The 25,185-nt window shown below is 42.6% G+C and overlaps 2 protein-coding genes across 2 annotated transcripts in view; both read left to right on the top strand.

Annotated features, from left to right (window-relative positions):
• Positions 1-589: 589 nt before the first annotated feature.
• Positions 590-21,541, top strand: LOC111660412 (protein AF-17-like). The gene is made up of 20 exons (XM_023413687.2): positions 590-924; positions 1,857-1,936; positions 2,030-2,084; positions 2,233-2,342; positions 5,577-5,680; positions 6,347-6,440; positions 7,508-7,615; positions 7,755-7,844; positions 8,035-8,182; positions 8,860-9,708; positions 10,219-10,418; positions 10,865-10,982; positions 11,896-11,962; positions 13,113-13,261; positions 15,527-15,724; positions 15,974-16,050; positions 16,347-16,717; positions 16,845-16,941; positions 18,440-18,652; positions 18,748-21,541. The coding sequence occupies exons 1-20, from the start codon at positions 816-818 to the stop codon at positions 18,781-18,783; spliced, it is 3,273 nt and encodes a 1,090-aa protein (XP_023269455.1). The 5' UTR covers positions 590-815; the 3' UTR covers positions 18,784-21,541.
• A 750-nt stretch (positions 21,542-22,291) lies between these two features.
• Positions 22,292-25,185, top strand: part of LOC111660408 (uncharacterized) — a 4,161-nt gene continuing 1,267 nt past the window's right edge. Inside the window, exons 1-2 of the mRNA XM_023413674.2 lie at positions 22,292-22,537; positions 23,047-23,163. Of these exons, the coding sequence (XP_023269442.1) occupies positions 22,439-22,537; positions 23,047-23,163 (216 nt within the window). The 5' untranslated portion in view covers positions 22,292-22,438. The remainder of the gene's footprint in view (positions 22,538-23,046; positions 23,164-25,185) is intronic.

The following is a 25,185-nucleotide window of genomic DNA, read 5'->3' as shown; positions in this document are numbered from 1 at the left end:
TGTGACAGACAAAAATCTAAATGGAATCCATGTTCATGCAACACACTGTCTATTTGTTTTATTGTTTTGACTGCAACTAGAGAGAGGGTTTTGTTTACAACTAGAGAAAGAATAAAATACAAATGTACACAACCTCTTGTAGATCATTTAAAACTTACATTAACATGTAGTAAATCAGAATCAAGTAAAGGGAGTAATAAGGCAGTACACACAGCAGGTGTATCATTCATTGTGTGGATGTTTTTCATTTCAGGTCAGGACATTGGATGGTGAAATAGCTTGTAATTGTTGCCTTGTTATTCTGTGGAAATCCTGAAGATGGGGCTGTTGAAACTAAATTGATAGAGAAACAGTGCAACCAGCGGTTTTGACTGATGCATCAACATGTTCTACTAATCTAATTTATGAAATTCTTTAAAAGAATATGGGGCGCGCAGATGTAATTTTCTCACAATATAACGAATTGAAAATTAACGTGATGGTCTGAAAACACGCGGTGAACGTGGATTGAGGTTGAAAACAACAATAACTTGCTACCTTTGCTGTGACTTTTATTCCGACCCAGAGTAGCTGGTCTGGGCATGCGCACTGCATCGGTTCTATGGGGACGGGGAGGACATCACGGAAAAAACGTAGCAGCAGCACCACAAACCCCACGCCGAGATTTCGTCTCTCCGCTGCGCTAAAACTGTGCGACGAAAGCGGCCCACGACTATGCCCGGTGCGGCGTCAATGCGGGACGACCACTTGACAGGCCTGGGCGAGGTCTGAGCCGCTGCCGGGAGGGGAAATACATATCTTCATATGGGAGCAGCATGCGGGAAATGGTCGGAGGTTGCTGCGTGTGTTCAGACGAGCGAGGCTGGGCTGAGAATCCGCTGGTTTACTGTGATGGACACGGCTGCAGCGTCGCCGTTCACCAAGGTAACATTAGCCGCTGTTAGCGTGTAATTACCGGGCAGCTGTGGCGGCTGGAGGCAGCCAGAGGTGCTGGTAGGTCGGTAGATTTCTAGGCAGGTCTGTTGCTGTCTACGTGCGTGTTTGTGTGTGTGTATGGATGTGTGTGGGAGGGGTAGGTAGGCGTGCTGTTTGTTGTTTCCTCTCAGCACACATGATTAAACACATAGGGCCAAGCAGGGTGACACCGTTCCTGGATGGCGCCTTGACGGCACAGTGGGTCCGTGTCGTAGCGTGTGTGTGTTTGTGTGTGGCGGTCTGGCCCGGTCGGGTTCAGCACATACTGCATGAGGCGTGTTCAGCGAGAATTAAGCCCGGCGGGCCCGCCGGGTTGGACACTGTGTTACCTTGTGTCCATTTGCTTTGTTGCTTTAATGCGTCTGTGAGAGGGAGCAGTTAACTTGCAGGACCTTGTTTCAGAGTAAAAACCAGGACCAACTGTGGGAGGCTGGTGATTTACACCACGCTGACCTCACTGTGCTCTCATGTGCAGGGTAAATGTTTCTGAAAGTCAGCTAAAGCGATCTGAAATTTGATAGAAAGATTAGTTTAAAGCGGACACAGCAGGCTGAGTTTGGAGCTGTCTTCATAGGGTCAGTTTCATTCATACTCAACTTCTGTGTCTAAGTCCCAAGTGGATATAAATTGTCTTTTTTTAAGGATAAGTTGAGCAAGATGAGAGCAGCATTTTACATGACTAACAAAACAACACAATAAAAGAGATACATGTAAAATACACCATATTAGAAAATGATAAAGATTGAAAAATACTAATGTACTGACTTATATGTGACATTTATACATCTGTTGGAAAACTGCAGATGACACTGACAAGAAATAGTTTCTGTGACCCGATTTTTGTGTGTGTTTGTGTTTTTTTGTTTGTTTGTTTGTTTCAGCATGCTATGGCATTGTCCAAGTGCCCACCGGCCCGTGGTTCTGTCGGAAGTGTGAGTCACAGGAGAGGGCGGCGCGTGTGGTGAGTATGCCAACACACAACAAGACACAACACAACTACCAATCCCTGCTTCACCTGTTATGGTTAATGACACACTCTCCTGTCCCGCCCCAGAGGTGTGAGCTGTGCCCCCACAAAGATGGTGCCCTCAAGAGGACGGACAGCGGAGGTAAACCTCACACGCTCCCTGTGTAACAGCAGGGGAGTGAAACAGCGTTAGCCCCTTCTCACCTGACGCAACACAGAAGCTGTAGATTTGCACTTCAATTATAAAGAGCCTTTGTATGCCACTGACTCACTGCCAATCTCTCCATCAGGCTGGGCCCACGTTGTGTGCGCGCTCTACATCCCTGAAGTGCAGTTTGCCAATGTCCTCACCATGGAGCCCATCATCTTGCAATATGTCCCACATGAGAGATACATCAAGGTGCGGAGACACACACACACACACACACACACACACACACATGCATACTGTTGACTGGAAGAACTTGTGCTAAAATATGCAATACGTTGTTACACAAACTGCAAGACAATAAGACTTCATGAAAGTCTGATGCTCTGTGTTGAATAATTTTGGAATGCAGGACATGCTGCTTCGTTTGCGTCAGTCTGTCTGCTCAGAGAATGGTATCAAAAAGACTGCTAACCTTTTTTCTTTTACCTGGAGAGGCTGAAGTACATCCATTGTTTATTTACTATAAAGATTTTAATGGATAGATGATGGTAGACAGATAGACAGGAACCAAAGTTCCCTGGCTGGAATCGACCCAGGGATGTTGTGGCCATGCGGTATGTGCCTTAACGATCAGGCTACCAGGTCACCCCAACATTCCCTTTTTTTTTTTAGAGATACTGTATCCCCTATGGCTAGGTATCAACACCAGGTTACTTCAACACAGGCCAAATACAAGATTCATTTGGTACTTGTCAAGTTTAGTCCCCAATGTTTGGTCAGATTAATGTTTTACCTATTCTGTCTTTACAACTTGTGCAGTTGTTTGCAGTAAGATAAAATAGAAATCTTGGAAATTTTGCTTATTTTCTGAAGTGATTTTCCTGTAGGAATCATGTTTAGAAGTAAAGCACTGGACAATAACATATGAGGAGGTATTTTTTATTACTATAAACATCAGTGTTGGAGTTAGGCCCTAAAAAAACAGAACAGAGACTTTGTTTTAGACTGAACTTTTTCCATCGGTGTCAATAATCCCACAGAGAGAAATCCATGGTAAAAGAAAAAAAAAAAAAATCATCAACTTCTCCACGAACAACAGTAGCTTCAACTAACCATGATGCAACACAGTCTCAGGACATGTGGGAAGCAGCGCAACTCTTGTTTTTCCCTTAAACAGGAAAATATTTTTTCTCCACATCACCATCGTTGCCTCCACCTACACGTCCCGTACAAACCCAGAGCTGAATGTGGCAAGGTCACACCTGGAGGTTGTTGAAAGTCATTCTGGGAAATGTGGGAGATTTCCAGCTGAAGAAGCAATAGATGAAGCAGGTTGAGGGAGCAACAAAGAAGTACATTTACCACAGTTCAACGCAAAACACCCATTGTGACGTACTGAGTAGTGCTTAGATGATTAGTTTAAAGTCATTTATCTTACAAAATGACACATTCACTTGTTGCTTCCTGGCTTTTATATGATTAAGAACTGAAACTCTTTGGGTTTGTACTGTTGGTGGGACAAAAAAAAAACTATTTGAAGAAGTCACTTTGGGCTCTGGGACAACTGTGATTAATATTTATTGCATTGTTTTATATTTTAAAGATTGATTTGAGATAAGCGATAAAGAAAACAATCATTACAAACAAATCATGAATTGATAAAGTCGATAGGGAGTTTTCTTCGAGTCTGTTCTTCACGTAATCTCTGTGTATAATAGTGAACACTGGTTACTGACTTGTTGACATGTGAAACGGTTTGATGCTGCACACTGACTGATGAAGCACAAAGATAATGGGACCGCACACAGAACTTTAACATGTAGTTTCAGGCCAACGATGGAAAACAGAGTGAACAGATTCCTTATCACATATACAGCCGTGCTTAGATGTCTTTTTTTTCCCTTTGTAAATCCAACCGTTAACCCACAGACTGGTTTCAGGCCATTATAGCTTTATCATACATCAGTTGGCGTAACTGTCTGCGTGGTCTTTGGTGGCGGAGTGTGTACTGTACAGCAGACGTAGTGAGTGGTGAAAGCAGCATGACCCACAGCAATGCACATTACAGAGAGATCAATATTTGACGTATGGGCTCATTGGACTGAGCAGCCAGTTGCTGACATCTGTGTATGTGTATGTGTGTGTGTGTGTGTTTGTGTGTGCGCGCATGCCTGCATATAAATGTACACATGAGTGTTTGAGTGCCTGGTTTCATATTACTGTGTCAGCTACAGTAAATTGCATGCAGCTTTCCCCCGTCAGAGCCATTCATCCAGATTTTGCTGCCTGCATTCCTAGACAGCATTACAATGGACAGTGAAAACTTGAGAAGCCACTCTTCCTTTTTATACGCCCGGTGTAGTAATGTCTCCGGCCTTTCATTACACAGCCGTCATCCTCAGAGGGAAACAGAGAGCTAGGACTAGGATGTGGGGAGTAGAGAAAGACAGAGGAACGTGGAGAGAAAAGGCGAAAGAGAGGGGGCTGAAGTGAAAAGGTAAAGAGCCCGCTGTTTCTTTGTCCCGCACCTGTTGCTAGGCCTCTTCTGCCCCCCACCAGTCAGCCCCGCTCACTGGGGAAAAGCTGAGGAAGAAGTACAAAAGCTGTGTGTGTGTGTGTGCGTGCGTGTGTGTGCGTCAACGCGTTTGACTGCTCGGGTATGCTTACATGTATTTTGTGGAGATGTGTGCACAATCTGATGCTTACAGGATGTTTGAATTCCAGCCTTGAACTCTAAAATGAATTATTATCAAAGTCTTGTCTACGCATGATTCATTTTTTGCTGCGTCCACATGTGTGGCCTCACGCCCCCGTGGTTTATCCCACCTTTATACAATAAGAAGTAGAAAGATATTACAAGGAGTGAAGGTGAGAAAGGGAAATAAGAAAAAAAAAAAAAAAAAAAGGTTTATGAAAGACCCAGTGTGAGGCGAAATCGGTTTGTGTTTTCCTTTTTGTGATATTTTTATTTAGATGCACCCTAAACCTGTAAAGGCACTATAACTACTTCCTTGGTTCTGTGCCTAAAATAAGCCCAGACACTTCCCTTTTTCCGAATTGTTAGTTTTTTAGTATGATCAAGATACAAAAAATATAGCTCTCTTTTGAAAAACAAATACACAACTAGCTACAGTCTCTTCGATGTAAACTTTTCTCACGACATCTGGTTAACAGCAGCAAGCACAGAGCAAACTGTTCTGTTTGAAAGCCCCATCTGTTGTCCTGACAAGCAAAACTTCTTAATCATTTACAGTATCGCTGTGGCTGGACTCACACTGCAATCACAGTAGTTCACTTTAATGACCTGATCATATGAATTAATGAAATTTGCCCTGGTTGCACTGGTGTAACTGGATCGAACGGAGCCTCACAAGACTTCACACACATGAACACATGATTTTCTTTGAAGTTTGCTCATCTTCAAGTCGAGCAGCTACTGATATGACATTAACCCGTTCTCCCCATCTTTGCTGTTTTCGCCAGACCTGTTACATCTGTGAGGACCATGGCAGGGAGAGCAAGGCTGCCTGTGGAGCTTGCATGACGTGCAACAGACAAGGCTGCAGACAAGCGTTTCATGTCACCTGGTAAGTGTTAAGTTGGGTGTGTGTGTGTGTGTGTTTAAGTATGTGTTTGTGGTTACATGGAAGATGTGTCTACAGCTTGGTGATATTTTTGGGTGACAGCAAGCTGTTCAGCAAGATCAGTTACGATCTTGATCATCATGAAAGAACTGTGGCAGGAATATTTGAAGAAATTATTTGATGCAACATATTGACCTATGAACAAACGATCTGTATTTAAAAGTTACTAAAAATACTCTTGCAGGACAGTGTGTCATAATAAAAACACTGACAAATTAGATACACATAACTGATTTTATATATTGACTGATATGAGATGTGAAAAATGCCTATATGTACTGTATTTCCCATAGGTTTATTTGTCTTACTGCCTGCACTGCTGTTCTCCCTATCTCTTTACATTTTCATTCACTTGCTTTGGGCCTTGATGTTGTGAAAGCTGCTGATTCCTATCACAGAGTGCAGATTGTGACCATTTAAAATGAAGACTGGCACAGATTAGTATGTGCAGACATGTGACATTTAATCCATCCTGCCTTGATCAATGACAAAAGCTCTCGCCTGTCTTGGGTGACATCCAGGTGTGTGTGTGTGCGTGTGCGTGCGTGTGTAATCTCTAATGCTATCTTGTCTCCTCTCCTGTCTGACCCTGTGGTACCCTGTGTTCAGTGCTCAGATGGCTGGTCTGCTGTGTGAGGAGGAAGGCCCAGAAGCTGACAACGTGAAATACTGTGGCTACTGCAAGCATCACTACAACAAAATGGTAACACTCTGAGAAGACCCTTACTCAAATCCTCCCTCGGACTAGTCCTGTGAATGTGAAACCAGTAAACATGACCACTGTTGTGTTTTAATTACAACCTCATTTGCCTTTGAATCTTACCTGTAGCCTGTGCCAGACTATTTCATGGTCACGCCCACTGACTTCCTGGAGTCTCCGGTGGTTGCCCAGTAACCTCATGGCACCAGTAAGTCTCTAGAAATTCAGTGTGGCCAGCCAAGAAATAATCTGGCATGTAGCAACTGTGTAAAACAACAACACTTACGGATTAAACAAAAAAGATTTAACATATTAATTATATCGCTGTAGAGGTGCTGGTAGGTGAATGTTTTTGTTACCGTTGGACAGAGCCAGGCTGTTTGCAGTCTTTATGCTACACTGAGTGGCTGCTGGCTGGAGCTGTGTATTTACTGGACATATATGAGTGTTGTCGGTCTTGTAACCTAACTCGGCATGAAAGTAAATAAGTGTGTTTCCCAAAATGCCAAACTATTCTTTTTAAAGGTCCCATATAGTCTAAAGGTAGATGTCCATGTGTTGTTTGATTATAAATCAGGTCTAGGTTCTATATTAATACAGTGAAAGTATCAAAGTGCTCAGTCCACAGAGAAATGCACACAGCCTGTATTCAGAAACTGAGCCTTAAAACCAGCTGCCAGGACATCTGTAACTTTGTGATGTAACAACAAAGCAGTCACTGCTCTCAGCCATGCCCCAAGCCCCGCCCACCTGGACCCAGCATCCAATCATAAAGGATTTGGTTTACCTGAAATATACTATATCTGTATTTTTATTTGATCACTCAGAAAACAGACCTGTTGTTGCTGGAGAAGCCTGAGAGAGGAGATGTAAAACTACAATGAGATGGTTTTTAGTTCTTAAAACCACAAATATATCTTCTTATGGATCAACTCTTCAAATAAAACACCAAATGTTTTAATGTGTGTAATACAGGACCTTTTAAAGCATTATGTGATAAAATCACCGCAGCCTTTAAGGTTTTATTTAGTCATGAGTCATTGCTCACTTTCTTGTTTTGGTGTTTATAGCAGAAGAAGTTGCGCTCCAGCGAAAATACAAGTAGCTCCTTCAGTCATTCCAGGGGGCGCTCCAGCTCTCCCTCACAGGACAAACACCACCACCACAGACAGAGGAAGGTGAGCACTGGTGTTACTGTGTGTAACTGTAAAGGCTACGCAGTGTTGGCTTTGAACATCTGGTCAGATTCATAGTCTTGTTTTAAGGTACTGAAAATACCCCACCCTAGTAATTCTGTGTGTGTGTGTGTGTTTTCAGAGTCATAAGGACAAGATTAGGCAAAAAGAGCGCCACAAGAAGTCCTCTGACAGCCTGAGCTCACCAGTGACAACCAGCAGCATAGAAAAGGTAGAGAGACTGAAATTAGCACTCAGAGAAATCTTGCTTGATGCCACAACACCAGTCAGTCAGTATTTTGACAAGTAATGTCAAGTGTAATGTCACATATTGTGGAGAGCTATCAATTTGTTTGACTTACGAAAAAGAACTGAATGAGTAAAACTAGTGTGTGTGTGGCTGTATGTGTGTGTTGATGCAGATCTCCAGTCACCATAGCAGCAAGGACAATGATGGAAAGTCCAAGAAGCTGAGCTCACACAGTCATGGTCATCGCAGCAGTAAAAAGACAGGAAGCACTGGCAAGAGCTGCTCCTCCTCCTCCTGCTCCTCCAGTCCATTCAACACAGGTAAGAAGTGCACAATGAAATGTTGAGACACTACAGCTGGTGTTACTAATAGATGGACTCAGCCTGGACACGGATCCAGACGCTGTTCTGTCCACAACCGGACCTATAACCTACAAGTTATTGAGAATTATTCAATTGAAACGGACCATCTCTATTTCAACCAGCGCAGCTTTTCTACCCTTTACAGCTATTATCACATGTGAGGGAAACAAAGAGAATGGGACGTGTTACAGCTTTTCAATTCTTAAGATGTGTTGTGATTGTTTATTATAAAAATGGTTGAGACTGTTAGGATGTGGAATTGGAATTGACAAAACAGAAGAAAAGGGGAAACTGAAGCTGCACATTTTGTTTCATTTTTTCTAAAATTAAGCACTTTATTCTAAGATGCACTTTTTCAACATCTCTCTGTTATGTACTTATGACTTATTACAGCCCTTATTTTCCATGAAATGCGAAAAGAACATATAATTATTAAGGGAGAAGGTATTATTTTAATCCCACCAGTGCATTCCCCCTGGTCCAATGTTCCAGACCTTCCTGGACCTCTCTGAATGTTTAGCTGAATACCTCTGCACTAGAGCTTGTGTTAGGGGAAAAGTCAGAGGTGATGGCAGAAAAGACGGTTGACATCAGTAAGTTTGTTTTTCATCTTTATGTGTGTGTTTCTGTGGGAGGTGGCTCCTTGTCTTCTACTCAGGATTTCCATCAATTCTCATCTTCGTCCCGCCTGGAGCGTGACCATGACCGAGGAGGCGATGACCACAGCGGAGAGGAGCGTAAGGAGCGTCACAGGAGGCCAGCCGTCCAGGAGGATGAGGATGAAGAGGACGACGAGAAGGAGGAGGACAAAGATGAGGAGGAGGAAGAGGAAGAGGAGGAGGACAGTAAATACCACAAGCCACCAGCATTGACTCCTGCTGATGGCCCTCTGGTGGGATCACAGGGTCATGACAGGTCAGAAGGCAATTCAAGCCCTTTTGAGAACAAGGTCACCATCTCAACATTTGGGTCCATCATGCGCATCACCTCGTCGTCAGGGCTGGGCAGCAGCAGTAAGATCCGCAAGATCTCCTCCTCGGGGGACTACAAACCCTCCAAGTCTCTCTGCAAGCCGTCTCAGCTGAGCACGCCGCCCATCCTAGAGGAGGCAGACTTGGAGGACAAAGCCACACCTCCAGCGCTGCCCCGAGAGAGGAGGCACCGCGGCAACAAGAAGAGCCGCCATGGTCCAGGGCGCCCGCGGGGCAGCAAGAACCGAGAGAGGAGGGAAGAGGAGCTTCACCACCATCATCACCACACAGCACCTCCTCCTCCTCCTCCTCCTCCTCCAGCCTTAACCTCCTCGCTCTACCCAAGCCCATCCTCCATCCCACACCCTGCCTTCCCCTCCACGCTACCTCCCACCACCACCTCTTCTTCTTCTTCTTCTTCTTCTTCTTCCCATTCTTCCTCCTCTTCTTCTTTCTCTTCCTCCTCTGCTGGCAGTTTTTCCACAGGCCGTGGCAACTCGCTGCTCGGCTCCGGTGAGTCTTTGTGAGTGGGTGTGTGTGTGGTAGCCCTCTAACTTCCTGTGTGTCAGAGTAAGTGTGTGTAGAAAAAACTCTGTCACTATCTGTTTGCACTTTGGTGTGTTCATTTTCACATTGACTCTTTGGCGCTGAAATGTTTCCATTGCACACGTGCCATGTCAGCACCACAGCAGCGACTTATCTGTATATTAAGACCTCAGTGTAATAGAACAAGCCACTGGAAGCTACAGCCCATCAGGAGAAATAAAGATGTTTTTCATACAAGTGGATTGAATGCTCTGAATATTTAGTAAATCTGTCTCAAAGTATTTCTTTAATCTGTGTGAGGCAGAGATATTGTCCTAGATAGTGGTTTTTGAAAGCGCTGCACACATCTCTGGGTGGTAGATTTCCTGCCCTACTTTCAGATTGATTCTGTACACGTGCGCTTCTCTTTTGGGGTCTTACAGTTTCTGAGATGAAATATCTTTTTTACCTTTTTTCTTTATTCCTCTCATTTCCCAGGTATCTACTCCAGTCTCAAGGACCCTCTCACACTGGGAGGGGGTGTCTGCAGTACCCCTCTCTCCCTGGGTGGAGGGGTGTGTAGCACCTCCTTGGCCCTTGGAGGGGGCATGTGTAGCACCCCTCTCTCCTCAGGACTCCTTCCATCCCACGTCTCCTCACTCTCTCTTGCATCAGTCAACGCTGTCTCAAACACACAGGTACTTTAGTCAGAGAGGAAATACAGACTGTAGAAACGATCAGTCAGCAGGAAGTCTGACTGAAAGGCTCTGTACTGTATCGGGACCACTGCACAGCTGCTGTGTCTGTTATGTATCTTCTTGTAGTTGTTTAACTTTGATTAGAAAGTTCTACATAAAACCTTGACAATTGCTATTTTAACAATTACAACTACTGCATTTGGCTTAATGCTGATTTCTTGGTTAAAAAAGCATGATTACACAGTTGAAACAGTCGATTAATCAATTAGTTGATTGCCAGAAAATTAATCTAACAATATTTTCAAGTGATTAGTCACTTTGGTCATTTAGCAGATGTTGCCCATTGTAGTTGGATTATCTTACTAGATGACGAGTGTGTCCATCGTATGAGGAGAAGGCATTTTTGTACCAACGGATTATTCATGTGTTGATGCTCTGTGTCATAGGTCCATCCAGGATCCAGCACTTCCTATAGCCTGACCTCCACTCAGCCTTTCGCCAGCTGTCTCTCCACAGCCCCGACACTGCCGCCACTACTGAGCCAAGCCCAGACCTCACTGCCAGGTAAGAGGGAGACAGAGTTCAGAGATCCGTATGATTCACCTGCATTTGTTGAGAAACTGCAGCCAGTTTCACACAAGCTTCCACAATAAAGCCTTTTACAGAATCTGACATTTAAGTGTCAGTCACAGAAATTTTTATTTAAATAAATGTCTGAGTCACTATCACTGAATGAGGTAATACAAAGGTGATTGAGCTTATCATGATCTGATGAAAGTATTGCAACATTTATATATTTCCAGTATTAATAACAAAGTGTCTGTGGTGACATTTGCAATAAAAAATGCTGTATTAAGTTGCTGCTAATGCAAACTGAACTTTTCCTACTGCTGCAGCTTTACATTAAAAGCATTTAACTGGTGAGACACAAGTTGACTTTTATTGTGAAGTAGTCACAGGAAATGCAATGTGTTTGTCAGTAAGTTTATCATTTACCTCTATTGTTTATTAAAAATGTGTCAAAACAAGACAATGATCATTTTCAGCTTTTCCTGACATTAGATCAGTTTGAATTTTTTCAGGGAGCAATGGAACAAGAAGCAGCCACAGTGAGCTGTTAGATGAAGAGCTGGTGACAGGCTGCACGCCTCCTACTTTTCAGTGATGTAACCAACTCCTGTCACTGCGCCCTGCTGTTCGCAAACTCATGCTCAGGTCACAGTTGGTCACCGAATAATGGGAAAAGGCCAATTATTGCCTGATGTCTGTATTAAACCAAGAGTTTGTTTTGCTGCTCCCAGAATTCTGTGACCGGTTGTATTAAATCACCAAATCAATCAGGATAGAAATATTCAAGATTGCCACTTTAAATCTCTTCACAATGCAAAGGACACCATGCTTTAATGGTGAACTGCACTGCCTTTCAAAAAACAGAAGCACACACGCAAAGTTCATGACTCTTTGTCCCTGTTTTCAGAGTCCGACCTTGATGACTGTCGCTTTCCGTGTCAGGGGAACTCACCAAGAGAGAGTCTTTCCTCACAGTAAGTCTCATTCTTTAATATTTATTGGTATTTTTGGGTGGAGCGCAGTAGCGCCTAGTATATGCAAATGTCCATGACCGACTGACTGGATGATAGAGTTGAGTGATGAAGTTACACCATTGGTCGACTGACCAAGCGTTGGAGTGGGCCGTTGATCTTTCAAAATGAATTGGCACTAACAGTTTCTATTAGGGGGGCTTTTACTACCTGCAGTGTTGTGACCTTGGTGCTTTTTGGGCAAACCTTGGCTACTTTCCATAGAAGACAGTGTGTGCCTGCTTACCTTGTGTCTGTGTCTACCCTGTTCATTGAGAGGTGGAGCAACAGTTTATTACCCAGACGGAAGTTGTTCACTGTGAGAGACAAAATAAGAAAGATATTCTGTCGCTTCTAACTTTCGTTCTCTCTGAGTGATCATTTTACAAGTAAATATAGCTGAAACACAGCACAGTCTTTGTCTTTAATTATGTGTTTGGTGATTTTGCCAGAAGACAAGACAGGTTATAAAATCAGGATTTTAACAGCAGCTTGGAAATGGTATGGAAGTTGTAGTCCTAATGGGCCACGTTTCAGTCACTGTTTTACAGCTGTATATATATATATATATATAATATGTGTGTGTGTGTGAGCACAGAGGGGAGAGAGTTGGAAACAGATAAAGGGCTGAACCCAGCTGACACTAGGCAGAATGCAAAAAGGGCTCAATAATGTTGGTTGTTCACAGCAGTTCCACAACAGTTTTCAACTAGGTCTTCAATTTCACACATTGACCATATGCGATCAAACCATAGTCTGGGTTTTGACCTCATCTTGTTCATACATGATTGTGCTGAAAATCCTGAGTGACGGACCAGAACAGGAAAACACAGGCTCAGTTATGAGGTGGTCTCACGATCTCCATCAAATGAAACATCATTTGAATAAATTTCCTCTGAGCTGTAGCCTTAATCAGATCAGTTTCTATTTCAGCAAACAGCAGCGGGAAACAACAGGAAAAAGGCAGGTGGTTAACTACCACAGTGACTGAGTGGGTTAGAAAAAAATACTAACCACAGCCGCAGGGTCTTGTTGGTAGTTTCGCTGCTTGCTTGCAGCAGTGACTTCTTACTGTTTTCAGACTCCCTGTTGTTTTCTGATCCTTCACACCCAGGTCTCCCATGAGCTGTCTTCCTCTTCTGTTTGACCAGAGAGATGGGTTAGGTACAGGAGTCAGAGCCCGTCCTGAGAACGTCCCTCCAGCCAGCTCCCACATTGAGCTCCTGCTCGAGAAACACGGCAACGGAGAGATGGGAGTCAACAGTGAGTCAGCCTGAAAAAAGTCATTCAGTACACTGGTTCCCACGTGGTTCCAAGATAAAACTGCGGGTGACGAGAATGTTAAAGGGCTATGAAAGAAAATATATACATTTAAAAGAATTTTAAATTCTGTGTATTTTTATTCTAAAATACTGGATGTTTTCATCTCTGAACTCTTAATACTTTAAATTAAGAAACCTGAGAAGGAGAAATCACTCTTTTGTTGAACTACTGACGACTTGTGGCCACTCTGAGGTCATAACCTTGGATGAGGTTCTCACGTAGCTTCCTTTTTAAGGTCATGGGACGTCAGGGGGCAAGAGTCTGTTTACCTGCACTCTGTGCAGCTGCTTCTGTGAGAACAAAACCTAGTGCTATTTAGAGATGATGAATGTACCTGTGAAGTTGATGCAGTAAGAGACACAAAAAATAGCACAGTGTGACAGCGTGCTGCAACCATATTGAAAGCAGCTCCAGCAGTTTTGTTTCTCATCTTTGCTCTCTCTGTTAGATCTGCCTCTAATACTGACTCATTTTTTCTTCATCATAAACTGATACTTGTTTTGTAATTTATTCCTAGGCTCCTTTTTATGCGTCCACGCTGGCGACAGCTGTGACTGTATGCATTCATTTGGACTCAATGAACTGGTGTGAATTTGGTAGTCACAGGTCAAAGGTCACTGTGACCTCACAAAACATGTTTTTGTTCATAACGTAAGAATTCACATGATAATGAAATTTGAAATGTAAAATGGTGACATTTTATATCCAAATGGTCAAAGGCTGAACACTGTAGTAAGAATATATTCAATCCTGTAACTCAGGAACAGAAGGGGAGATAGATTGACCATATTTCCTGCGACTTGACTGGTTGGCAGAGAAGTACAACCTTGAGGCAGTTACTGTAGTTCTTTCTCCACCCAGTGCCATCTCAACTTTTCCATTTCGTTACATACTTCCAATATTCCAATATTACTACCTCTCTTCTTTTTTTGTACCATCATTTCCTCTCAAGATGAAACATGCATCCTTCCCCAGCTTCCCCAGCCCTCATAAGATCTCTTAACTGTGTATAATTCATTTTAGACTGATGAATGTTTCCTACTGCAGAAGTGAGGGGGGAGAGTGTGTTTGTTCTCCTTGTGTGTGTGATGCTGAGCACACTGCACAGATCAATTAGAAAGTATTTAGAGGATGGGTTTGAATTTCAAGCTCAGACCTGACGCCACTGCTATACACTAAAACTGCATAAAACTACAAGTCCAATAATGCTATTATAATGAAACTGCGAATCTTCAAAGCCCTTACACACCCATGGTCCAGTAATGTAGCTCATAGTCTTCTTGATTAGACCCCTAATCCAGAATAGGTGTGTGTGTGTGTGTGTGTGTGTGTGTGTGTGTGTGTGTGTGTGTGTGTGTGTGTGTGTGTGTGTGTGTGTGTGTGTGTGTGTGTGTGTGTGTGTGTGTGTGGTGCTTGATTAATTGATGTCTCCCTCACTGAAGATTATTCCCCACATAAAAAACATTCATTCATTCAGTCTAGTGAGCACTAACTTGAGATCTCAGACACTTATGAACCACCATCATTTGTATTTTCCCTGACCTATGTAGCACAGAGATAATTTTCCAAGCATCGCAGTAGTGTACATGCTGTGGATACCCGTTTTTGTGTTCCTTTGTTAGAATTGAAAGACCAACATACAATGCACACATTTTACAATGGCTTAAAGTAGACAAAGTGCGCTGGTAGAAAATAGGGAGTGGTTTCGGACACGGCAGTAGTTTGGTGACTTCTTATATTTTCCAGTGTAGCTTAACGTGAGGCCGAGCAGGGGCCTCATCAGTCAGAGTAATTGAAAACACCTGTGTGGGTACAAGGACCTTTTTAAAGTGGACTAGAGGAAAGCTCAGCGCAGGTTACTGGGTCTGCGTGCTTTTCCCTGTGTATTATTGATTGAACCATGACTAATCTGTCCTCATACATATAGTAAATTAGTGAGAATATTATTTACCAGCTTGGTTTTCTGTCAAGTGACTTTAAGAAAAACTGTAAAGCAGGACAGATACTGACATCATCTTTGAACTGTTTTATGGAAAAAAATAGACATTTCCAGAGTTTGAATAGAAACGGTGAATAAATTAAATCTGTTGACCTACTTTTCATCTTGTTTGCATAATCTTCATCTTATAAATGTACATATATACAATAACAATGATAATACAAAGTTTTTTAATGGTGTTATATTTCTCCTCCCTGACCCTCTAGTTGTGGAAATGCTCCAGTCGCTGCACTCCCTGCAGCAGGAGAACCAGCGGCTCCAGGACCAGATCCTCAGCCTGACGGCCAAGAAGGAGCGGCTGCAGCTGCTCAACACGGAGCTGGCCGTGTCTTTTCCACACGTTCATTCTGCCCAGAGCTCCTTACATACCTCTGCCCAGATCAACTTCCTGTCATCCACCCAAGGTCAGATTCTTCAGCTCTACTACCTACATTCATATCAAAACCTAAGGGACACATGGTTCCTATGGTGGCATGTAGTACCTACGTTTCCCTGTCCTTCTCCCCCCCCCCCACAACAGTCCAACTGCATGTACCACCTTTAAACATCAGTGTATTATTTTCAGGTGATTCCTTACAGTAAACTCATTAGACTAAAGCAGTGATTTATTGATGTGTAGTTTCACCCTGTGTTTGTGCCTCTCTGTTCCTTAGACCCTCTGAGCACCAATAAGAGTCCCCTGTCCAAAAGCTGCTTCCTGAATGACACCTCCTTCGTTACCTCTTCCGAGGTGAGAACCTGTAGATCCTTTCTTACCTTGAACACATCATACAGACACTAGACCGATTAGTTAGCAAGTGTGTTTCTGCTTCTTAAAACTCTTTATAGCAGAGAAATGTTTGGGTTTCACTCTTTAATACAGTGATGATAATTGATGATGTCTCTTACCGTTAAATATATTCTTTTTGTGCCCGTGTGTACTTCACTGTAACATGAGGCATTGAACTGAGGCACTGAGTTCACATCAAAAACAAGTTGACACCTACAGTAAATAGCTAAAATGCTCTTGTCATGTCTTTGTTTCAGGAGCTCCACTCTGGTAGTCCGTCCCGCAGTAGCTCGTCCCTTTCTTTCCAGAGTACTCCTCCCCCTCAGCAGAGCCCCGCCTCCTTCAGCCAGCCCCTGCTGAACGGCCTGAGTCGAGGTTTGGGCGACGGTTTGGGTGCCATGAGTCAGGCTGGCAGCTCCTCTCTGCCGGTGGTCGGTGGTCTCATGGCGTCTCTCGCAGGAAGTCCTCAGCTGAACATGAACGGTGTGCTGGGAAGTCTGAACGGTGTGATCCACTCTCCTGTGCAGAATGCCCCTCAGCCCACACTTCCTGCTCTGCGCCCCCAACCTCCACCACTCAACCCCCAAGCTCTAGCACAGGGCTTCCAGCTTCCCAAGAGTGTGAGCCCGTACGTACCCGCTCTGTCTTTAAACCTCCCTGAAAACTTGAACTAGGGTTAAGGCTGTGATTGTTGTTTGTCTGTGGGTGTATTGTCCTGTGCTTACAGTGACAGTATACTGTTGCTTTTGTTTCAGGTCTTCTCTCCTGTCAGAGCAGCAGAAGCAGCTTCTTCTCGAGCAGCAGCAACAGCAGCAGCTCCAGCAGTTCCTCACCTCACAGAACTTCACTCCTGTAATGACAATCTCTCTATCACTTTATCTTCATCTCACCTGTATGTTCACATTGTACACTTTCTCACAGGGTCTCTTTTATTCTGTTGAAAAGGAGCATTCTTCCTGGAGCTTCACCAAAATAATGTTATTCACCTCTGTGTGGCCATATTTGATTTACATTATAATCAAGGAGACAAATTAGTTAAACGTTGTAAATGATCTCAAGAATTATCTGACGTCTGAGGACATCGAGTTCATGTTACTGTAAATGTTTTTCTTTAAAAAGTTTCTGAGTCATGTCATATGACTGGTTCTAATATCAGTTTAAACCATTAAGAAGTCATCCTTCTGCTCTCTGACACACCTGCACTCTTAGCCAGTCCTGATGGCAAGTATCATGACATTACTACTACTAACAGGCCATCACATACATACTGAATGACTGTTGTTGCCAGTGGACAAGAAAAGATACAGGCCTTACCTGAACCCTGGTGAGCTCAGTTTGCTGTTCAATTGCGTCATTCTTCCCCCCACAGACTGACACTAACGTTGGGCCTGGCCACTCAGGTCCTCTTCTCACATCAACAGGGTTTGTTTCATTTTATTTAGGTTAACAATATGAAACTCCAACCAATCCATTACAGTCTCAACAGAACAGCAGCAGCCCTCTTGTCTGTTCCTGTCTCTTCTCTCTCTGTCCTTTGGGATTCTGCCAATCAATGACAAATTGCAACCTGTGACTGTGACACAAGCCAAATCAAGTTGATTTGTATTGGCTTTAATCACAGTGACAGTCAAAGGGCTTCACAGACCCACAGGAGACATTTTAGATGTGATCCACCTAATTTTGTCTTGTTCTTACTCTCATTAGTGTCTCAGTTGCAAACAATAACTTACTAACTTAAGAAAAGGCATTGAGGATAAGAAGTGTAATGCTGGAATAATAACTATTAATACGAGTAAGGCTTCATATATATTCACTCAATAACTATTTAGGCCTAATGGTTTGAAAATAAATACAAGGATAAGAATATGGAGTCTTCTTCAGCAGCAGCAAGTCAGACATTCAACCATGCATTTACTTATTTGACTTGCAAACTGGTGACAGTCTAATGGGGCAGGAACTAGTCAGCCACTGTGACACCGGATAAATATATCAGCTCATTTGTTTACTGTGTGACTGTGTAGTTGTGGGTTTATTAGTGGTCTGAAGTGACTGAAGGAAAGAAGCATTTGTTCAGCTGCTGTCAGAGCAGCAGAAGTAATTAGTTCACACACTTGGAAGGTTGCCTTGTAGTAATTATGCTTTGTTTTCAATTTAGAAAGCTTACAGATGTATTAATGTTAATGTTTACCATGCAAAACAGAAACTTTTATGATGTCAGAAACCACAGACTGGGTAAGTGCTAATCATGGTCCATGGGGAAACTTTAAAAGAGCTCAGAGTCCTTCTTGGATGTAGACCCTCTCCCAGTTCATAGTCGTGTTTCTAAAAACTCACTGTCTCCTTCCCCCAGGAGCAGCAGGTGGTGGTGTGCCAGATGCTGCAGCAGCAGAGACAGAGAGAGCTACAGCGCCTCACACTGACAGGAGCACTCACCTCCACCCCAAACTCACCCATGATTGCTCAGTCACCCAACCTGCTGTCTTCTGCTACAGCCTCACCCCTGCAGGGCAACCAGGGAGGCAGCCTCTTCGGTCTGCAGGACAACGTACTTCACAAGCCCGGGGTGAGTAATACTGCAGGATTTCTCATTATGATTCTACATGCTGTCATGGTTTCAGTTTTAGAAATTTCCGAAACTCTGCGTAATTGTGTTTTCAGGCTGCAGGAGAAAAGGGTGGAGACAAGAACGGGTGACACCTCTCAGTAACACAGGAGCAGCTCAAATGAAGATATCGGGCGTCACACGCCCCCTTGAAGAACTGAGGTCAACATACAAGACTACGAACGTCTTTCCTTCTCTGTCATCTTTATCTTAAACCCTCTTTTATGAATGTATAACAGGATGGTGAAGTTTTTCATGTTTTGAAATTCTTTATATCAGAGGTTCTTCTCATAGGTTTTTTGTATAGGCAGCTTTCAGAGAGCATGAATTCAGTGGTCTCTTCTTAAATTGCACTAATTTGTTAGTTAGACCAATGGGGCTGCTGATGAAGGCAGAGTTTCCTGCTCAGCCCTGCGGGTGCTGTGTGGGTTTTCAGTTTGTGAGTGGGAACTCCAGGTCAGTGTTTTTTCCTCTGACTTCTCAAGCACTGACCATTCATGAAACTCCCTCCATGGCTTGAACCAGAGTTTTCATTCAGTCAGTGAGAATCAGACATCTGCCCGCTCTTGCAACCTCAACTGTCTTCCTTGATATTTTGTCTTCCCTTTGTGTCACCCCGCCCAAATTTCATCTAGATTTTCTATATGTTGCAGCCTCTCACAGGCTCTTATTATGTAAAGGATAAATATACTGTCATTTCCAGTGTGTGGTTAGTGGCATTTCAACATTAAGCTAGTTATTACCTCAGACTTTTTTGCCACCTATTTTCCATTGTTGACATTTTGTGCTGACTCATTACCGCATTCGTCTTCACTGGATATAAATGCCCACCAAAAAAATCTTGGTGTTAACTCTAAGGTATTAACTCCTGTAAAATGTAAAAATGGCACACGACCCACGTGTCCAAAAAGGCGCCGCGACCACTAGAGACTGGCATCGACGTGAACGCTGAACACCAGGTTTTATTCTAAATGACCACAAGAGTTTCTAAAGACTTTTATATCCTTCCAGTTGCTATCGAGATTAAGCAGATTAAACCAAACATTTGGAAGTTGTAAGTAAGAAATTAATTGTTTTTCCTAAACAAGTGTGCACTTTGCATGTTAGTAGCTAACAGAGCAAATTAGCCATCAACACAGTACCTTATAGGATACTTGGTACTTACTAGGCCACTAGGGACTTAAAGGTTTTTGTTTTATGATTATTTTGCACTCTGTCCTCAAGTGTCAGCTTTTTATGTTACTTTCATACATAGATATTCTTTCCATGTCCGCCAACTAGTTGTTCTTTTAGCAATACTGGATAGATAATGCCTTAATGATACTAGATTTACAGAGAACCACGAGCCCAAAGGCTTACTCTCTTGGCGTCTTTCTTTGATAGTGTTTTTTATCTCGGGTTCGTGGTGGGCTATGTTACGAAAGTTAAAGCGCTCTTCCTAAACCCATTTATACTTTTGATAGCTGACTGATGATTTCAACAGTTGAAATGTGTGAATAACCGTATAGTGGTAACTAAAGTGTCAAATCATTTTCTATTGTAATTTTTTGTGTTAAGATGCAATGTTCTTTAGTTGTTTTGTGCTTCAGAGAACAGAGAAGGACTTATTGAAAATCTTACAGGAACGCCTGCACAGTGGTGTCATAGGAAGAGATGTAAACTATTAAAGTGCTGTTGCAATAGTGTATGAAACATAGTGTAGCTGTTATCAGCACTGAGGAGACAGTGAATTGCCAATGTTGCTACTGTTGGCCTTTTACTGCTGGGCTGTTTGAGTTTAGCCAACGTAGAGACTATGATATCCTCCTTTTTCCTTCTACTCCACTTTATCATGTGATGCCTTTGTTTGGCTCAGTTTTACTAACAAAGGCCACTTTCACTCTCACATTCATCCTCTTAAGGGATCCTTTTATCAGGTTTTCTCCTGTGTTCTTTAACAAGATTCTCATAGGCCTTTGAGATATTTTGTCACTTCTGTTTTGCAATCTTGAACATGATCTCCCATACATGTGATATGTTGAGTGCTAGATTGTTTTGTTAGCAGCTAATGTAGACGTCAGAAAGGAACTTCAAGCAGCTCACTAGTCAGTGATAAATACTGTAGCAATGCCAGAAGGAGAATGTTGATTATGTTGATAAAGATATTGGCCAACGGGTTGACACGACTCCGAGTGGGAGGTCTGCATTTCAGCAAGCATGTCTTTATGAGTCGCCTCACAGCTGAGGCAAAGTCCAGACACACAACCACGTCCGAGAGATTGACTGAGGAGTGGTGCGAAGGATTTCTGAAGCAGTTTCTTTCTCATGTTGCACTGGGGCGCTTTGGGCCCAATTGTAAATCGTTTTTAGTACCTTTTCAATTTTGTTGGAATACGAGTTGTATACTTTAATATGTTTGTGTAAAAACACATTCATTCTTTTAAGCTTTGAAGTTTGGGTAACCAAGATAATCCATGTTATGAATGTCGTACTGTGTATTTTTTATGTATTACAACATTTAAGCACCTGGCTCTGAATGAGGTTTGATGGAGAGCAAGTTACCTATGGGGATATGAATTGCATGAAATGCAGTGACATCTCTCAAATGTATCGCTAAATACCAAGTAACAACTATGCATCATTTTAAATGCATTGTTCCCTGAAAAAAGAAATTAAATGAAATGAGCACTGAAGTTTAAAAAGGACAAGCACGTTGTCAGTGTACAGTGTATTTGTTTGAGAGAATTGAGCAAAACGAATTTGACAATATTCAGATTAAAAGCCCTGTAAAGTATTTTGATATTTTTGTGTGTAAAATTAAAAGGATGGATTAAGAAAACTTTTTTTTTGTCAATAAATGTATTTTACTGAGTTGTTCTACATTTTCTCTTGGGTGTTGAATGACTTAACTGTAAATAGTCTATGTACTTGAAGGGGCCTAAACCTGGGACTGAATTCAACACTTTTCATGAAGGTACTTGACGATATTAGTTTCACCTTCTAGTAAACAGATTTTACTTGTTAACCTGTAGATATTGGTATTACTTCACCACAGTGACCAATATTAGTAACAAATATTCTATTTCACACGAAACCTGGATTTTTGGCACCATGTGCTGCTTGTTGTGCAATACTAAAACCAGATTTGGGGAACCTGCAGGATTTAAACCTTTTTCTTTTTAAAATAATCCGTTATCAGGTAAAGAACGGTCCTATTTAAAGCTACAACTTCATGTAAGCAACTTTTGAGAAATAAAGTTCCTGTCATCATATGACAGGTTTGTTTATACATACATTTTTACAGGTAATCACATTTGAGAAACACATAATTTATAATGGATTATGAACCAGCAAAAAATATACTATGTTAAAGCTTCTAACTGATCAATAAAGCCTTATACTATTTACTAACTATCAATAAGTCCATTATTCACAACTAATGAACCATTTTTTATATATATATAAATGATGCATTATTAGGAAGTGATACCATTTTCTTTGTCTTTTTCGCAGATTTTCACAGTGGATTTGACCTTCAAATGAAAGGGAGGGGCGAGTGCGGTAGAGAGTCAGGGGGCGTGGCTTCAGCACGGTCCACGAGATGTTACAGTCACCAGCCAATCACCTGGACTACCGAGGTACGGAGGCCATGTTGTAACTTCCCCGCGACCCCTCGAAGTTTTCTCTCGCAGCTGGCGTCAGAGTTGTGATTCCCTCCGGAGAATTAAAGTAGCCTCACACAACTTCGTCCACTTTCACTACGACAAAATGAACTCCAGCAGTTTTGTAGTCGCATTGTGGAGAGGATGCACGCGGGACTTAATACGACTTCAACCACTTTTGCCTCTCTCTGTTTCCTCCTCGATGGTGGGTAATATTGTTCACCTGCTACAAGTCTGAGTGTACATTCAGGAGGTCTTTTAGGTTAGGTTACGTTTGCTGATGCAATGATTCACACTTCTGAGCCGTGACCATAAGTTTATATCACAGAATATCGATGTTCTTTGTTTTTTTCTGTTGTGTGTAAACAAAAACCTGAACCCCTCCCCTGACAGCCTGAAAGGGCAGTAGAGGACACTGAGGCTCGTCACGTCATTTAAGGCTATCAGATAAAGCAGAAGTACAGCGACCTCATAAAACATACTGTAGCTTGTGTCTTCATCTTATGTCTGTTCTGTTCTTGTCTATGCTCAGATGCTTTTTGTAAAATGTGTTTGTGTATCACTTAGTAACTATTTTGTGTTATGGAATCAATAGCCAACTGGTTAGATGTCCAGTTTTTTTATTTGACTGTCAGCTCACTTATTAGTCCTGGTGTTCTCTCCAGCTGTCACCCAGTGGTGTGTCTCACATGTAATGGTGCATTTTGTCTCCAGATGCAGAGCGTCCTGATGTCCACACAGCCTGTCTCTGCAGCCCGGCTTCCCTACAGAGTGAAGGTGTCTGCTGGGAAACGCTACGCCTGGTGTGCGTGTGGACACAGCAAGAAACAGGTGAGCACATGCGGCATGCTGGGGTTCTGGTTTCAGCCACACCTGGAGCAGGATGCCACTTTTTTAAAGTCATGGTTCATTTAGTGCCGCCTATGTCCAGTTTACATCAACACCCATTTGAAAGCTGCCTGTTGAGGCACTTTGCAAGAGGAGACTCGAATGTCTTCCTGTTAATGGCAGTAAAAACATGCACACACTAATGGCTGAGGTCAGTGTTTAAGTTTAGAAGTGTTGAATAGTGTTTTCAAGCCTCTTTTTCGTAAGTCAGAAAAAACTACAGTAGGTTGATATGTGCAGAGATCCCCAGTAATGTGAAGAAGATAGCCAAACTGGATTAATTTAAACAAAAACCATATAAATATTAAATGTTAAAGAAATTCAGATAGCAACTTTTTATACTATCTAACCTAGTCCAAAAAATACATTTGCTGTAGTATGCTTGGGAAGAGATTTAACACAGCATCCGCCTGTGGTTCGGGGGGGTGGGGGTGGGTCATTCACTAATCAGAGCGTCGGTGGTTTGATCCCCGGCTCCTCCAGTCCACATGTTGAAGTGTTCTTGGGCAAGATACTGAACCCCAAATTCCCATTACTAGGAATCTGCACATATCAAACTACTGTCGTTTTTCTGACTTAAGAAGAAGGAGCTTAAAAACAAATGGCCCCTGGTGGCTGCCCCTCGGTGTCTGTGTATGGATGTGATGTGTGAGTGAGTGGGTGAATGTGGCAAGAATTGTAAAGCACTATGAGTGGTTGATACAAGTAGAAAAGTGCTATATACAGTGGATATAAAAAGTCTACACACCCCTGTTCAAATGCCAGGTTTTTGTCATGTAAAAAAATTACATCAAGATAAATAATTTCACAACATTTTCCACTTTTAATGTTACTTATAACCTGTACAATGCAATTGAAAAACAAACAGAAATCTTTCAGGGAGGTAAAGTAAAAATAAACAACTGAGATAATGTGGTTGCATAAGTGTGCACACCCTTTTATAACTGGGGATGTGACTGTGTTCAGATTTAACCAATTACATTCAAACTCATGTTTAATTGGAGTGAGCACACACCTGTCACCAAATAAAGTGCCTCTGATCAACCCCAAATAAAGTTCAGCTGTTCTAGTAGGCTTTTCCTGACATTTTTGTAGCCACATCTTCTAGCACAAGCCATGGTCTGCAGAGAGCTTCCAAAGCATCAGAGGGGTCTCATTATTCAAATATATCAGTCAGGTGAAGGCTACAAAAGAATTTCCAAGGAATGAAATATACCATGGAACACAGTGAAGACCGTCATCATCAAGTGGAGAAAATATGGCACAACAGTGACATTACCAAGAACAGGACGTCCTTCCAAAATTGATGATAAGATGAGAAGAAAACTGGTCAGGGAGGCTGCTAAGAGGCCGACAGCAACACTGAAGGAGCTGCAGGAATTTCTGGCAAGTACTGGCTGTGAAGTACATGTGACAACAATCTCCCGTCTTCTTCATATGTCTGGGCTATGGGGTAGGGTGGCAAGACAGAAGCCTTATCTCACAAAGAAAAATATCAAAGCCCGGCTTAATTTTGCAAAAAGACATCTGAAATCTCCCCAATGCATGTGGGAAAATGTGTCATGGTCTGATGAAACCAAGGTTGAACTTTTTGGACATAATTCCAAAAGTTATATTTGGCGCAAAAACCTCATCAGCTCATCACCAAAAGAACACCATACCTACAGTGAAGTATGGTGGTGGCAGCATCATGCTTTGGGGCTGTTTTTCTTCAGCTGGAACTGGGGCCTTAGTCAGGGTGGAGGGAATTATGAACATGTACAAATACCAGTCAGTATTGGCACAAAACCTTCGGCCTTCTGTTAGAAAGCTGAAGATGAAGAGGAACTTCATCTTTCAGCACGACAATGACCCAAAGCACACATCTAAATCAACCAAAGAATGGCTTCACTGGAATAAGATTGAGGCTTTGGAATGGCCCAGCCAGAGTCCAGACCTGAATCCCATCGAACATCTGTGGGGTGA

The sequence above is a fragment of the Seriola lalandi genome, unplaced genomic scaffold (genome assembly GCF_002814215.2).
Source record: "Seriola lalandi dorsalis isolate HSWRI2012SDOR001 ecotype SW California unplaced genomic scaffold, Sedor1 jcf7180002054518, whole genome shotgun sequence".
Classification (NCBI taxonomy): Eukaryota; Metazoa; Chordata; class Actinopteri; order Carangiformes; family Carangidae; genus Seriola; species Seriola lalandi.
This window is presented reverse-complemented; position numbering and strand designations above follow the sequence as displayed.